At 46.5% G+C, this 17431-nt stretch overlaps 1 protein-coding gene across 2 annotated transcripts in view; it reads right to left on the bottom strand.

The window, feature by feature from the left end:
* Window positions 1-17431, bottom strand: part of CNTNAP4 (contactin associated protein family member 4) — a 1754782-nt gene that overhangs the window by 654119 nt on the left and 1083232 nt on the right. For both annotated transcript variants that reach the window (XM_085632834.1, XM_085632836.1), the window contains exon 8: window positions 12832-13093. In XM_085632834.1, coding sequence (XP_085488960.1) covers window positions 12832-13093 — 262 coding nt within the window. The remainder of the gene's footprint in view (window positions 1-12831; window positions 13094-17431) is intronic.

Here is a 17431-nt window from a genome sequence, read left to right as displayed (position 1 = left end):
ATCAGAGACACGTCTTGGCAATTGACGCTAATGCTGGTCGCAGAACTACAAAAAAAGTTTTCAAAAGCTAACAGTCAATGCTAAAATAGCTCTGGAAAAGGTTTTCCGTAGCTTATTCACTTCATTCTTCCAGCACCCAGAAAATTAGAAAACTGATCATTCTTTATGATCAAAAAATACCTGCACTACCTTATTAGAAGTACGAAGAAGTGTTCTTATTCTAACTCTGAATGGTCAAGTTTGATAGTAGTCCCAACTCACGAAGTCATTACACAATCACAGCACATCAGTACATATCAAACACATGATCACAAGTAAAAATTGCATGGAGCTTTGAATAAACTTGCTGTGTGCCTTACACAATGGTTGCACACTGTCTTTGACAAATGCATGAGACACAGCTCATCTGGTACACCAGTGCACCACTGGCTGTCTGGGAGATTGGATTGATGCACTGCACAGCTAACGGGCCATCACACGGACAGGATGTCATTGAAATGACTCCTTGAATGCCTCCCTACTCAATCCTTCTGTTGGTGACAGATAGCAGCTCATGAGATTGGGCACACTTGTTGTGAACCAGGGAATAGGTGCAGCAGTACTTCTGACCATGGTGAAGCAAATCGTTCAATGTAGAAAATAAAGCGGAGGCACAATATTTTTCCTCCATTTACTCCCCTGATACTGCAAGGGCAGCATACCTCTGAGACATCCTGCTACCCTCTGCTCACAAAAGTAAAGACAGCTGCTCCTTTTCCTCACACTTAGGTCGACTCTCTAGGATCTTCTCCTCGCCACTTTTTTTATGAAGTGACAGGTTTCACAAAGAGCATTTAAAATACATTATCATGCTGCACGAGCCATATACTCACTTAATCACTTTGGTGTCAATCATTTCATACTAATGTACTATGTTGCATTGTTAAGAAGCTGGAGTTCTAGTCAGTGGCACAAAATCATATATATTGGGTGTGGTTTGGTTCATAGCAGTCCCTGGTATTTGAGTGGGAGCTTGTGTATGGACACAAGGGACATTCAGACTGGACCCAGGCAAACATTTTCTGAAATATGCACAGATTTGTGAGTTGCCACAAACCCAGACTTGTTTCCTAGATGATGAAAGCAGAATGTGAGCAGCAATAACTGATCATGCCTTTTGAAGGAGCTAGATCTCATTGATCCCACAGAGAGAGATTTTTTACATTTATTTATATCTGTGGGCCAACCATGCCTTGCTCTTATTCATTTGAGAACATTATGGTCACTAAGAGGAAACATTTAATGTGTTTCAAGATCAATCACATCACTTGCCTCTTGATTTTAAGTGTTTCATCATCATCCACTGCATACATTAATACCTACAAGCGTTTATATAGACATCTGACTTGTTTGTCTTTATGTTTAAATCTTTATTGGTCAGTCCCAATGCATAGCAATTTTCTGTAAATATGAAAAACAGTGTATTCCTCTGGAATGTGCTCAAATACCTTTATTTGATGTGGACCAAGGGGTGAAATTCAAATGTAATCACTGAAGTTTTGTGGACTGCCCAATTTCACATTTTGACTGCAAAGTTAATTACGCATTTTCTTTTATAATTAATCTAATCTTAAGGTGGAAACGTTATTACTGATTATCTGGTCAGATCACAATGTAGTTCATTTTAGAGCTCCTAAGCACACAGTAAATGCTATTGAGAAGGTTAAAAAGAGCTGTTCTTGGAACAAGGTGAATTACAATGACCTGGAAGAATGCCTTGAAGCCTTGTGTCCATTGCTTATAGAAGATCCGAATCAAGCAGCAGCATTGTAGAATAAGTGGGTATACGATGAAATTTCAAAATTGGTGGCAGAGAAAAATGTGAAACCACTCAGAAATAGGCCAAATTCACCAGGATTTTCTCATAAATGAGGAGAAATGAAACAAAAATTCCGCAGGCAACAAATCAAATAGAGATCATTCTACAGCGAAGATGAAAAAGTCAGATATAGGAATGTAATCCAGGAGTATTAAAAATTAATTATTGAGAAAAAATAAAATATTAAAGGGTGAAAGTTAATTTAGTTGCAAAGTCATCAAAATAGCTCTTTAAAACTGTTCACATACTAGTGATTCCTAATCCTCCGACTGGCCCTCCCCTAGGCTGTCCTTTTGTGCTAAACTTGCAATACTCTTCAAAGACAAAATTGAAGCAGCCTACAGCAAATCTGATCCCACTAGATCCTCCCATGATCAAAGGGTTGAGTTCCGCTTCAGATCTCTAAGAACGTGGAGCTCTGCAATTTTACCCCTCTTGCAGTCAACCAAGTGGTCGAGCTAATTAGGCACACCAAGTCAGGAGCACTATCAGATCCTTGTCTGCCTAAGGTGGTACATGATGTGGTGCACAAAACAGCTCCAGTAATTATGACATTATTTATTAACATCATCAAGGAGGGCTGATTTCCTGTGGAGTGGAAAAAATCCTCGGTTCTGCCACAATTGAAAAAACCTTCCCTCAATCGTATGTCAGAGAATAACTATTGACCAGTATCTTAGTTACCTTTTCCAGCTAAGAATATTGAGAAATATCCCAACAAAACCATGTCAGAATATCTGGAGTAATATAATATTCTAAATGATACACAGTTTGGCTTCAGATCAGGCCACAGGACTGAATCTGCCTTGGTTGCAGTCTCAGAAGAGATTAGACTCATTATGGACAATGGCTGGAAGTCTGTGGTGGTTCTTTTAGACCTTTCAGCAGCCATCGACACAGTGAGCTATACGGTCCTTTAGGAGTGGCTGGCAAAAATAGGGATTTCCTGCTCTGCTTTTGACCTCATTTCCTCATTTCTAGGAGACCATGAGCAAAGGGGGGCCCTTGGGGAGTTCATTTCAAAACTTTCACTCTGCCTTGCGGAGTACGGCAGTGATCATCCCTAACTCCTACGCTATTTAATATCTATGTGGCCCCTCCAGCAAAGCTGCTTTATTCTTTTGGTTTTGCCACTATAGCATACGCTGATGACACTCAAATTGTGGTGTTGATCTAAATCAATGTTGAGGAGGTTGCAGATCAGTTCAATAGATGCATGATGGCCATTCTCAGCTGTATTATTGGTAACTATTAAAAGCTGAACTCCCAAAAAACTGAAATTCTTCTTTTTGGAAAAGATGTTGCCTTCTGTGACCGATCATGGTGGCCTCAGTCTCTTGGTCCCCTCCCCTTGCCGGTTTCTATAGTAAGAAGCTTAGGGATTGTTTACGAGTTGTCATTTGTGGATCAGATCAACAAATTGACATCTTCGTGTTTTTTTCATACTAGGTAAGTTGAGTAAGGAGTTACCCTTTATGATGCCCGATTTGCAAAATTCAGTGGTCATCTCCCTAGTTATATCTAGATTTGATTATTACAATGCCCTATTTGGGGTCTTAAACAGAGATGACTAAACAAACTTCAGATGTTGCAGAATACATCCTGTCGCTTACACAAGAAAATCTTTCATGCGTACACTGGCAAAGCATTACTGTTTTCCTGTCAGGAAAAGGAATGCATTTAAGGCCTTATGCCTGGCACACAAAGCATTGCTTGGATTAGGACTGGAGTATCTCAAAAGCAAATGTAGATGGTACTGGCCAAAAAGATCACTTCAAACTGCTACTTCAAGGTAAGTGGTCATCCCTAGAATTAAGAAGGTGGCATGGGGCGGTCACAGTTTCATTTATTGCACTTGTAATCTTTGGAATAGTCTGCACATGCTTCTCAAAAGTCAGGTTAACTTTCTCTGCTTCTGCAAGCAGTTAAAAACGTGTTTGTTTCCAGTTTCAATATAACCATCATTATTTTATTGGTAATAGATTAGGCTGGATTTAGGACATAGGATTATGCCAGTGCCAAGACACCAGAGGGCAATTGCGTGGACTCAAAAATATTGAATCAAATCACATCACGGTTTGTTAACAATAATGACTTTGCTTGGAGGAATTTATTTTTACAGCACCATTAAACATCAAATTATTTTGGCCAGAGAATTCTTTAACTACATGTTTGCTTTTGTGGGGATTCTTAGCAGGAAACCCGCATTTTGCTCTTTTTACACAATTTAATAGCTTCAAATATTAGCAGAGGACAGTCTTCACAATTTTCCACTTCCTGTATATGGATTACATAAATTCCCATTCTCTGTCATCAGTATGCTATCTGGTTCCAACTAGATTTGATAAAATCTCCAAAATGTGTGCCCGTGTTGAATGCCAAAAATGTAGTAAGTTTAGAAAACAAACCCAGGCGAGTCTCTTCTACCTCTGTGGATTTGGCTATTTTTTATTTTTTTTATTTAAAAAACCTTTATTAAAGGCAAAAAGGTAAGGAACACAGCGTGATTCCCACATCCCTAAACGGGCCGACAGCGCAAGGTAAAATCAGGCAGAGCAGTATGGGCAGGCAAATTATACACAGCAAGCCGCCTACACCCACTTCGGGCCGGCCACGTCAAACATGACATACGGGACAGGCAGTTATTGATTTCATGTTCCCCCAGTTCTACGCCACCAAATATATGAATCAAGGAATAGCAACTTATATTTGTGAAGAACAAAGAACCCCCCTCGGCACTGCAACAGTATGATTTATAAAGCAAAAAAGAAATAAAACAATTTGACTCTTGGTATACCAAGCCATAAAAAAATGAGAAAATATCCCAAGATCATTTACATCAGGAGTCCTCAGGAATGAACTGGGAAGTGCATGTCAGCTTATAAGTCAGGATGGCTCATGAGATATAATGTAAGTGGGAACCAGAAGTCCGGGACGATTCAGGCAGCTCCTACGCATAGATTTCCAACTGTTCCCTACAGTAGGCTAAATCCCGGATCCACTTTCGAACCGTGGGTAATCTCTTTGCGCCCCAACATTGTGCCACAGCCCGCTTCGCCATCAGTGTAGCCACAGCAACCAGCCTCCTATTGCAGGGTTTCAAGGACCGCACGTTACCCAACAAGCATAACTCAGGTATGCACTGCACTCGTTCCAACACAACATGCGTTAGCATACTGGCAACTTTAGCCCAAAAGGTAGCAATCTCGGTACAGAGCCAAGAGAGATGCAGAAAGTCACCGTTTGCGTGCCCGCATCGCACACAACAAGCAGTATCTCGCAAGCCAAATCTCAGCAATTGCACAGGGGTATAGTAAAGCTGATGTAAACATTTGAAGTGTATAATGCGCAGGATGCAGTTGGCTGTGAGTCGCCTAGTCAATTTGCAGCAATGGTGCCGTTGATCCACTGATAGCACATTACCCAGGACTACATTCCATTTATCGTATGAGGGATGCACCTCCGAATCCCGCTCGCGAAGAGATGTGGTGTAGAGTTTAGTAATCAGTCCCTTACAATCCTTCCCTGCGAGCACTGCCTGCAGCGCTCGCAGTGTCTGAAGTTCCACGGGGAAATTGGGATATACATCCCTGATGGCTTGGCGAGTCCGCATGTATGTAAAGCACAGCATAGCACCCTGCGGCCCGCCCATCTGCACGTCCCATAGTGAACGGAACTGGCCTTGTTTATACGAGTCCCCCATGTGCGAGATCCCGGTGGCTTGCAGCGTGGTCCGCGCCAGACGCTCCTGCACCGCAGATATACCGGGATGCGCCGCGATTGGCAATTTGGGGGAGTAAAGATAGGACAGCTTTGCTCGTCGCGCCAGCATCTGCCAGGCCCAGTTGGTACACTGCACCGGATTGATTTCCGTCCGGGGACCTCCTGTCCCTCCCGATAGAGCTGCCGCCACCAGTGGCACTCGGGGTATTGCGTCTGCCTCAATCGCAGTATGAGGGAGAAAGCGTTGTGGAAAAAAACAATAGTGTGCAAATTGCACCTGAGTGCACAGGTAATAAAGGCGCATATCGGGAGCCTCAAACCCGCCCCGCTCAAAAGACTGAATTAATGTATCCCAGCTGCAGCAAGATTTTTTGCCCCCCCAAACGAAGGACAATTGGGTTGACTGTAATGCCTTGAATACAGAGATATTCAGGCGGATAGGAATATTCACAAATAAATATAATAATTTTGGCAACATAACCATTCTGAGCACTGCTATGCGATCCGCTAGTGAGAGGGGCAGGCGAGCCCACCTCTCCGTCTTTTCAGTGAGTTGTGTAATGGCGCGTCCATTGTTCATGGATATTACCTGCGCAGGGTCTCTGTGCAACCAGATCCCTAGGTACTTCACCGGGTCCTGAGTCCAGGACAGGGGAAAATCCAGTTCAATCTCGTAGGTACCGCCGTCAAGGGGAATATCGTTGACTTGGCCCAGTTTATTCCTAAGCCCGAGAAACCTTCAAACTTAACGTATTCTCGCAGCAATTCTGGGAGACAGGTCGCAGGTTCGCGGATATATAACAACATGTCATCCGCATAAAGCGAGACAACAAGTGGCCGTTGTCTGAAGCGCAGCGCCGCTGAGGCATGTAGTTGGCGCAGTTTGCAATGCTAATGCAAATAGCATTGGCCACAGGGGGCAGCCCCGCCGCGTGCCTCTGCCTATAGGAAATGCTGAGGACACCCAGCCATTTACCCAAACCCTGGCCGCAGGTTCAGTATACAGGACCCTGATCCAGTGCAAAAAAAAACGGGAGGAATCCCATCCTTGTCACAACAGTAAACATATATTCCATAGAGAGGGAGTCGAACTCTTTGGTAGCGTCGAGGAGCCCTGCCACGGCCTGGAAATCTGAGTCGAAGTAATGGAGAGTGGCAAAAAGAGTGCGCAAGTTGTGCACAGTAGATCTCGCAGGCACGAATCCGGACTAATCGGGGAGTAACAATAAGGAGATCAAGAGCTGAAGACGAAGGGCGATCATTTTTGCCAATATCTTGGTATCGATGTTAATCATCGAGAGTGGTCTGTAGGAATCGCATCGATTGAACGCCTTATCGGGTTTCAGAAGCATCACTTAGAGAGCCTCCCGTAATGACGGCGGCAGACGCCCGTGTCATATGCTTCCATGTAGACTTCAAGGAGTCTGGGGGCCAGGTTGTCCACAAACACCTTATAAAACTCGCTTGGGAGGCCATCGAGGCCCGCTGCTTTGCAAGTGGGGAGGGACATAATGGAGATCTTTACATCTTCCTCATCGAACGGCTGAATAAGGTGTTCTTGATGCCCATGGGCCAGCCAGCCTAGTGCGACGTCATCTAAGTATGAGTGAATATCGTCCGTCTGCACCGCGTCTCTATTGCTATAAAGGGCCGTATAGTAGTCGAGTATAGTTTCACTGATGGCTGCTGTACCATAGTGGGAGTCCCCTGCCTCATCTAGCATCTCCGTGATATACTCCTGACTCCGCAGCGCAGCTAACTTCTGAGTTAGGGAGCGGCTAGGTCGACCCCCCTCTCCATAATATCGGGCCGTACTACGTCTGGATCGGTGTACCATCTCCTGATCAGCAGTTTCATTGTGCTCAGTAACCAACTCGCGAATCTTAGACAATGTTTCAGCAAACGGGTTTATCTCATAGGCTCTTTCTAGGGCAGAAATATCCCTCGCCAGTTTGTGAATCCTGCGTCTCAAGTCTCGCAGTACTCCAGCCTGAGCCCCTATGCATACCCCTCTGACAGTGACCTTGAAGGCCTCCCCCATTCTACCTGCGCTATCAACTGAGCCAGCATTGTCCCGAAAAAGATTGCGGATAGCCTCCCCAACCATGGCCTTAAAGATCAAGTCTGTCAAAGAAGACGGTTGCAATCGCCACTGGAATGGTGGCCTCTCACATGCCGGGTCCTGCAGATCCAAGAGCACTGGGGAATGATCCGACAGCGCCCCCAACTGCCCAGGTACAGGCTGCTTCTGTGGCCAGCCAGAAGTCCAGGTGGGACCACGTCCCGTTTACAGATGAAATAAACGTACTCTCTCGCAACGCCGGGTGCTGCAGACACCAGACATCCCTCAGACATCCAGTATCCATCAAGCCAAGTAAAGTCTCCGCAGCTTGTTTAGGCCGTGCAGTCACTACCCATCCGATCAACATCCATATCTAAACAGACATTAAAATCCCCTCCCCATATGATGTCAGCATCAGGGAACCCTGAGACGCGGCACCAAACATCCGCGAAAAAGACCGGGTCGTCAACATTTGGTCCATACACATTCACAAACAGAACACTCGTCCCACCCAGCAGGCAATGCACCAGTGCTACTCGCCCAAAGTCATCTATCTCAGTACGTATAACCTGAAATGCTATCCCTTTTTTTATCAATATCAACACTCCCCGTGCATAACTAGAGTAGGAGGAAGCAACGCATGTCCCAGCCCACCGAACCACACATTCTTTTCCGACGATTTCGTAAGATTAGTCTCCTGCAGGAAGGCAATATGAATCTAAATAAGCAAATACTTCCCTGATCTTTTTGGGGAGTTGAGGCCTCGGACATTCCAGGTTAAAAAGGCGTATGTTTCCACTCATCTGGTCAGTGGATTGCGAAGGAACCTAGCAATTAGATAGATTTGAGACATGTGTGCACTAGTACAGTGAAAGAAAAAATAAAGTGCAAAAAACACAAAACATACTTTGCCAGAGGGTGTCCCCCCTGTGCAACCCCTCATCCCCCTCCCACTTCAGCTTCCCCATCTCGCCAAAGCCATCCCAACCCACCCCCACCTCCTCCCAACAAACAAACAATAATGTAAACCTTAGTTGGGGTATACCCACACAAGGGCGTTAGAGTGCAACTGTCCTCCCGTCTAGCAGGAGGTGGCTGAGCAGGGTGCTGTAGCTGTGCCTGCAAAATACGCTACCATGAAACCCACACCAGATATGTAAGCATGTGTAACATAGTTAACCCCAGCCAATTCCACTGGTACGTGGGAATGAAACAAGGCGTACATATACGTAACTGGTCATGGGTTAATATAAAACCATAGGTGACTTAGAGTTATCCAGACAGCAGGAGAATTCTATGAGTACCCCATATAGGCCTAATGTTCCTCCGTATCTGAAGGTGTTCGGGATTCATGTCTCCGCTTTGGGGTTGTTGAAAATGTGAGAGTCTCCGTCCGGGCCAATCTTCAGGCGGGCGGGGTAGAGCATAGCATACAGGACCCCTTCGGACTGGAGACATTTTTTGACATCCGCAAACTCCCTTCTCGCCGCCTGGACCGCGACCGTGAAATCCGGAAAGGAGGAGATTTTGTTGCCTTGGTGTTTAATGGTGCCCTTCTCTCATGCCAAGTGTAAAATTACATCACGGTCCCTATAGTTCAATACTCTCGCAATAATGGGGTGAGGGGGAGCTCCTGCAACCGGACGAGCAGCCAGCGAGCGATGGGCCCGCTCTACAATGAAAATGGGAGACAGCTGCTCTGTACCAAAAATGTCTGTGATCAGTGTTTCAATGAAGGTCTCCATTTTGCCTACATTGGTGGACTCCAGAAGCCCAATGATACGGATATTGTTACGCCTGGAGCATGCTTCCAAGTCCTCATTTTTAGCTTGAATGACGGACAAGACTTTTTCCATGTTGAGGGCTTTCCCGGTGACATCGCTCAGGCCGTCCTCTGCTGCAAAGACTCGCTGCTCGACCTCTCCCATGCGGGCGTTCTGTTTTTCCAGTTGTGAGGACATGTGGTCGAGGCGATGATTGACAGCTGCCATCGTACCCTCGATAGTCTGGAGCCTGCGCTGCATTGCCAAGAGCGTAGCCTCGAGGGTGGAGGGCCCCCCCTCCGGTACGTCGGCTTCGGAGTCTGAGGCAGCCTTCTGCAGCGTCTTAGTGGGTCTTCGTGCCTCAAACGTGAGGCGAGACTGGGTCTTGTCCGTCCTGCCTATGTTGCCCAGATACCAAGCGGGGTTATCGACAAGGGGTAAGGTGGAGTCCGGCCCCCTCAGCGTCAGGTGTAGGAATTAAGCACAGTCCGTGGGCACCTCCACCCCCGCCCACTCCCCCAGGCGTACGCAAGACCGTGGCTTAAATGTGTGAACTCCCACCCGCACTTCAAGGGAGGCAAGCAGTGAATCGTCAATGCGAGATCAAAAGAGAAGCCCCACGGGGGTTGGTAGAGACCGCAATTTAATTGAGGCGGGGAGCAAAACAGACCCCAACCGGACACGGGCGCTCACACCCAACAGAGGCGCTGCAGTTATGCGAAGCTGCACGAGACCCAGTTCAGCAAGAATCCCAGGCCACAGGAAGTGCACCTCACCTCTGGCTCCGCAGTGGCAGCACCAAAACCCACCTCACGAAGGTAGGTTGCACAGCGGCTATGTTCCCGGTGCCAGCTAACCCTCAGCCAAGCAGTACCACCACAGGAGCGTCTGGCAGGCGTGGGCAAGCAACACAAATCAGAGCGCCCAACAAGTAGAGCACTGGCTGGTCCCAGGCCAGGCCCCACAGCCTCAGCAATCAGGGCAGTTCAGAGAACTGCAGCGCGTCTGATACAAGATGGACGCCGCGCTCTCCTCAATAACACCTCCCCGCTATAGGCAGAGAGTGGCCAATATAATGAACAGGGGCAGGCTGCTCAACGGATCCGCACTGCGTCCCCCCTCAAGATAGCCATTAATGAGTCAAATGGGGCCCAGTAAAATGTTGTGCAGGAAGGCGCGGACCTATCTCCACAGATGCTGGCAGTAATTCAGTCATTGAGCACCCCACTAAAAAATGGGCATGATTCGTGCCAATCGCCGCCAGAGAGGGACCAGCAGGCGGGACACCTTCAAGGCAGAGAACAGCGTGGCTGTTTGCAATGCGTATGTAGCTGCTACTGCACGCAGTGAATTCCCGGGCCACCGGTGCCCCCCAGCACCTTCCTGTGGCTCGTGGGATGCCGCCCGCACCGGGCCTGCACCCGCCTCCACTGCCACGGACCTGTGCTAGGCCATGCCGCACTCACCACCTCCATCGCCGGGTACACAGGGGCCCGCCTCCACTGCAGTCGCCGTAGTCGCCAAAGTTCTCCGCTCCCTCATTTCCTCCCATGGCCTCACGGGCCCCTTGGCGGCTCCTCCAGCAGGCGCGATGGCATCAGGGGCAAAGCTCAGTCCTCCCCAATACAATCCCTGATGGCAGGAGAGCTTCTCAATGCAAAGAGGGCACACCGACCCAGCGATGGCAGCCCGTCTCATAGATCCCCGGGCGCCGCCATTTTGTGGTCACTCGTCGGCAGGCCTCGGCAGCAGGGATTCCACAATTCTTTCAATAGTGGGCAGCAGCAAAGGGCACCAATTGAAGCAGGGGGACCTCGCTCATCAGATGCACCCCTCTGTGCCACCGGATGACAAGTTTGCAGGCAGATATTGGTCGGATCGTGGCTCAGCCAGGCAGAGCGCCACTAGGGTGCGGCCATTTTTGCCGAGCGCCCTCTAGCGCCCCCTTGATTTGGCTATTTAAATATATGTTTACAAATAAAGGCTATAAGTATTCGATTTTTACTCTCAACAGGCCAGGGAGAATAGATGGGAGTTTCATAAGGAAATCTTCAAACATTGTTGATCTGTGAGTAGTCCCAGGTTTACTAAGAGTAGTAAACCTGGGGTTGAGTCAAAATGATACGTCATCCCAATAGAGGCATAACAAAGAAATATATTTTTTTCTCCTTGATATTTCCTCTTTGTGCATGTGCTGCATTCTGCAGTATACGCAGAAAGATGAAAATGCCTCTGAGGATTGCTTTTGCGCAGGAAGGTGCACAAAAACAATCTTGCCTGTAAGGCAGGCACCCTTGCATCATGGTGCGCAACTCTGCCGGTCGTGCAGCACAGCACAGCAAGTTGCCTTGCTCTGTTGCGTGTCTGGTCATTCTGGGCAAAAAACTTTATTCTAATTATTTAAATTTTCCAAAATCCGAAAGTTGTCTTAATGTGTTGCATTGAATGACTTTTCAGTAATTCTAGACTGAAACATTTAGGGCTTTATTATGACCAGTAGGAGACCACTGAACCTTTGGTCATCCCAACTTCGAATTATGAGTTTGCTGAGGTGGAGGTGGTGTGGCTGCGGTGGTCTTGCAGCAGTGGGCAATGTATTTCATTACATAGGAATACCTGTGTGTACATTTCGACTGCATATGTGCCGGATGCACGATATGCTTGAAGTATTTTGAAAAATACCACCTACCCATTGCCAGAGTCCTACCTATAAGTGGGCAGTTCTGACAACGCACTTACCTATATTTCGTTACATATGGGGTTGTATTTCTCGGATTGAAGATGCTCCTGTGTAGGGGGGACCTGGAGAAATGGATCCACTTCGAAATCTGCTGGAAAGAACTGGAAAAGGGTGAGTATGCACCCCAAATCCTTTGTCTCCGCTGACCATTAGACGTCAGTCCGACCATCGCAGTCAGCTCGTTGGAAAGTCAACTCCTAATACGGATGGTGATGTTGCTCCTCTGTACCACCCAATGGAGGCTCCCTGCCCCTATCGTGACCCCAGTGGTCAGCGGTGTGCTGGTGGTGTCAGCAGTCCAGCAGCGGTCTCTGAACAGGCAATATTCGCAACTCGTAATGCAGCAGTAGGCTTAGTGCCATTGGACCACCACTGCCGAGTCGGTGGTCCACAGACCACCAAACAAGTAATAAGGACCTTAATCTAATTCCTAACATTATCTAAAATGTTCCCAGACATTGTGGTAAATCGTGGTAAATCTCTCCTCTCCAAACTTTTCCTCACGCAAGTAAATCAATGTAAGGTTTTGGCTTAGAGTAGCCTGTCTCATTAAACTGTGTTTTGAAGAACATTATCTAACATAAGTAAAGAAAATAGTGTAACAATGGTGTAAAATGCAATACAAATGCCACGAGCACACTTGTCATTTTTTGCAACATACAACTACCAATTTTTGTTCCCATACCTGCAACGATATCCGTGTGGAGTTTCCCTTGCTTGAAAAGGCTGAGTCTGAGTTTTCCCTCACTCATATACAGAAGAAGATCTCCGGATGACTGGTAGAGCCTGGTGAATAACAGAAAACCATTGGCATTCCAGGTCCGAAACTGAAAGCTCACGGACAGTTCCTCTTGTTGCGATGTGCCAGGGAGAGTGAGATAACTCTTGGAGGTCAGGAAGGTCACAGGCACAATTTGTGGCTCTGCGCAAACAAAGGAGACGTTGCCCTAAAAATGAGAAAGAAAGCAGAAATGAGAAGGCTGTGCAACGTTTAGGAATTGCTTTTCATAACTCAAAGGAAGAATGTCTGAAAAAGTACTCCCTATTGAACCATCAAAGAATGTAAGTACACAGCACTTTTAAACAGTAAAAACCCATTAATACAATACTACCAAACATAGATTCATTTGAGTCTAAAAACATGATCATTTAAGAAAAACACTACTTCAGGCCTGCCATTGTATTCTGATTGTAGCAGTGCAGTGCTTGACATGAAAAGAAATAAGTGCTGGAGTCCAATTTATTTTAATAAGCCTCCCGGCGCCACTGTCCAATGCTGGCCTTTCCAAATACCAAGACTGTCCAGGCTTTATTTCACCTCATTCCTCTTTCATGCCAAGAAATCACACTCCTGTGGATTCTTTTTCATTCCTGCTTTCTCCATTTGCCACTGTCTTTCCACCTTTGTCTTTACTTGCAAGACATACTTATTGTATTTGATTCACATGTAACAGTGATACAGGCAGCTATTGTAGTACAATATACTCTGGAGTATTTATCAATTGGTACAAAGTTTACTTTTGACACCCGGATTTAACATAAGTGCTATGCCCCACCTCAGGTGAGCAAGCATATACTGGTCTATCTACGATTTCTATACCCCCAACTCAGAACAATTCCAGCCACCTACCGCAAATCTTCTCAAATGTCCGTGGGCTTCCTCGCGCAGTATGGATCTTACATTTGATCGTGGGGCATCTATCCATACCCAGTTTTCAGTCCTTCAGGGTGGGCAAAGCCTCTGCTCTCCAATTTCTTGCTGTATCTTTTTTGGAGATCAAGTATCCCAGGCCCACGAGAATATGCACAACTTTGCTACCACCAGCCTCCTCCTAGAAACCCAGTAAGGCCACCTTGGGCGGCAAGGCCATTGCTTTACTCGTAACCGTGATAAGGCAATGATGGACTCCCTCCCAGTAGGGTCGTATACAGGGACAGTCCCAGATCATATGCATGAGGGTACTCTTCTCAGCATGGCACCTAGTAGAAAGCTCAGATCTCATTTTAGACAACCTTCCGGGGGTATGGTAGGTGCTAGGCAGGTAGTGAAACTGAATGCGGTGGAGGCAGGAGGAAACAGCCACGGTGTGCAGAGCAATCTTGGCATCCCTCCACTCGTCATCCTCGAGATACCACCTTTTCCCCGTGGTTCTAATAGTAGTTTAAACATCAAGGGATTCTATGCCGGGGATGTACCAGTTGAGATTACATGGGTTCCAGCAAATGGCGTAATTGAAGGAATCAGAAAAACTGGGATATGTGCATACAATATGTATTGCTTAAAGTAGCATATGGTTTAATAAAGTCTCCTTCCCAGATAACCTTGAGGTAGGAAATTCCAATGGAATCCCATTCTTTAAATGCTGATGCCAGAGTGGCAGTTGAGAGTAGGTCGCTTTGCCAATGGGGAGTTTCTAACATGATTCGGTTGTACCAGGAATGTGAGATAGAGCTTTGCTCAACAACACACACAGACCATCCAGGTAACCTCAGGAAGATGCCTTGGAATAGTAGATTGTTATAGAAAGTGCATTGGGTTATTGTCCAAAGAGTATTTAAGTTCTAGTCTGTATGCCAGGTCGTCCCTGTCCCCAAACATCCAATCATTAATGGTGGTAAGATGAGGGGCCAGTATTAAGCTGAATATTGGCCATTCCTAACCCCCCCCCCTTTAAGCATAGCTTGAGTGCATTTAGTCCAGGATACTCTGGGTTATTTGCCCAACCACGGGGACTGTGGGACAGCATGCACAGAAGTTTGGAGTACATACAGATGTTTGGGAAGGGCAATCATTTTGAACATGGCGATCCTGACTTTTATTGATAATAGTAAGGTGTCATCTCTGAATACTCTTATTAAGTTGCATCAGCAAGGGCAAGATATTATGCACCCAAGTCTGATGGTGACACGTAGCGATGTGGATCCCTAAATACTTTAAGATATCCCTATAGGTTGGATGACGAGGCTGCAAGAACATAATACCTCTGGACTCATATAGAGGGACCTACAGAGACTTATCCCAATTTATTGAAAGACCAATGGTGTCAGTGTATAAACACGAGATTTGCATTGTACAGGATCCAGCCATCTGCAGGTTCCGCAGGAACAGTAGAATGTCATCTGCGTATAAGGATATATGATCTTCTCGCTGATAAACCCACTGAAAGCCATCCCCCACTGCATCTACCCTGATCCACTCTGCTACTGGCTCAACTGCCAGTGCAAGCAGGTATGGGAATAGTGGCTGGTGCCCCTTTCAATTGGGAATGGCTTTGAGAAGACTCATACCCGGGCTCAAAGTGAGGAGTATAATATCCACATGTAAGCCAGAAACCAAGGGTCTTTTTAAAGTTGTGCCTGGTGTAAATAAGGAAAATGCACTGCATTGGTATGAATCCGCTGCCCTGGGGACAGTGCATTCATGTGAAAAATGGAGCAAATGCTTTGAAGCTGCTCCTTGTTTCACAGGTTCCAGTCTCGACTTTGAAGGGGGATTAGAGATCCCCTTGCATGTGGGTGCATTGAGTGACTGTAACTGCTTGCATGGGAATGTCTAGGGGGGACAATGGGGCTCCCTTTCCCCTCTCTAGAAGGCTGCCATCAGGCGACAACCTGACAGAGCACCACCTTTTAGGTCGCACACTGTCAGTGCGCCTCCTGACAGCTTCTTTGCCTCTGCACCTACGTCTATAATATGGGCGGGCACAGAGGCAAAGGGAATCCCTCTTTTGCATGGGGCCACAGGATGATAGAACTGGCACTTTATGTGTGACAGTGCTATCGGTATTACAAATGGGGCATCTGCAGCCTCTTCTGTAATACTAAAGTGACTCGGGGATGCACAAAGTGGGTGCAAACATCTGTTGCGCTCCGGGGCACTTCCATAATAGGGCCCCAGATTGTAATTGATGGGGAAACAGAGCCATGTTTAATACAGAAGTAGTCTTCAATATTGGAACTGAGGGAGGTCACTAAAACCACTTTTCTTAAGCCACCAACGGCTAAACCTCCAGTTTCTTCCGGTTTTAGGGCACAAAGCTATTGAGAGTCATCAAGAGAGGTGAGTGGTCTGAAATACCTCTCAGTAAAATGGTGATGTCTGCTAAGCATTGATGTCTAGTGAGAATAGAAATATATAGTCTAATCAAGGAGTAGAATGTGTACCTTAATTCATCAGGATCCCTGGCCCTCTAGACATCACAAAGTCCACCTAGTCCCATAGGCTAGGGGGGAGTCTAATTGTTGTTGTAGGATAAAAATTCCACACATTTGCATGTCCATAATTGTATTGAATACACCATCAATCGGTGTTTTACAGGGGGGCAGGCATATGAGTATGTCCCTCAAGGGCCATAATGTGGTATCCAAGGGGGCTCACAAACACCCATCGCGGACCATGTAATTGTCCTGTTACGTCACATATCTGTCTAGGGGATCCTCAAGAGAACTATTGGCCACCATAGGGTGAGACCTGTGCAGCAGGATTGCCAATGCACCTGAGCTGCAAGAGAAGCCAACATGGTGGACCCTGTCATAAACATATAAGCCTTAAGGTTTACAGTTAGTACCCAGTAAGTGAGTCTCCTGAAGGAGAAGAAGGTGGGGCACTGTTCCCCTTTTTGTCTTATTGTTGAGCACATTACTAGCCCATGCCATTGCTTTGTCTGTGTTGGGATTACGTGTCATGCTTTCCATAGCCATTAGGTTATGCTAGCTGTTAGAACCCCTTCTAGAGGACCATGGGGCAAAAGGGAATACTGGGCCCAAACAAGGGGTTGAAGCCTTTAATTCCTGATGTCCTAGGGCCCCACCTACTTTGGAATCTAATTAACTGCACCAAGTATCTCTTCAGCACATAACTCTGAGGAATAGCATGGTCCGTGCAGTCCAAGGTTTCCTTGGAGGAGGGATGTGGATACAACGGATTGAACACAGGCTCATAACTCAAAATGCGCATAGTAGCATCAATCAATCATTGTCCAGCAATATACTCACTTTTATGGAAAATGGGAAGTATTTTATTTCTATTGCTAACAGCACAAAGGAAAAATATGGCATTCACAGACAGCTACTCGGACCGCTAATATTAGAGCTCTAGTGGTTCAATAGGTGGTTACCTGGTCCCACTCCCACTTCGCTTCTAAAAATAGTGGTTATTCCCCATTCACTATAGGTCACATCCACAGTAAGCCCCACTAGTAGTCCGAGTCTCAGGAGTCCACTATGACACTATTTTTTAAGTCAACAGTGTACCAACACTGCAGCGCTAATTAGCAGCAATTTTC

Source organism: Triturus cristatus, chromosome 2_1 (genome assembly GCF_964204655.1).
Source record: "Triturus cristatus chromosome 2_1, aTriCri1.1, whole genome shotgun sequence".
Classification (NCBI taxonomy): domain Eukaryota; kingdom Metazoa; phylum Chordata; class Amphibia; order Caudata; family Salamandridae; genus Triturus; species Triturus cristatus.
The sequence above is the reverse complement of the archived record's forward strand: the minus strand, read 5'-3'. Positions and strand labels throughout refer to the sequence as shown.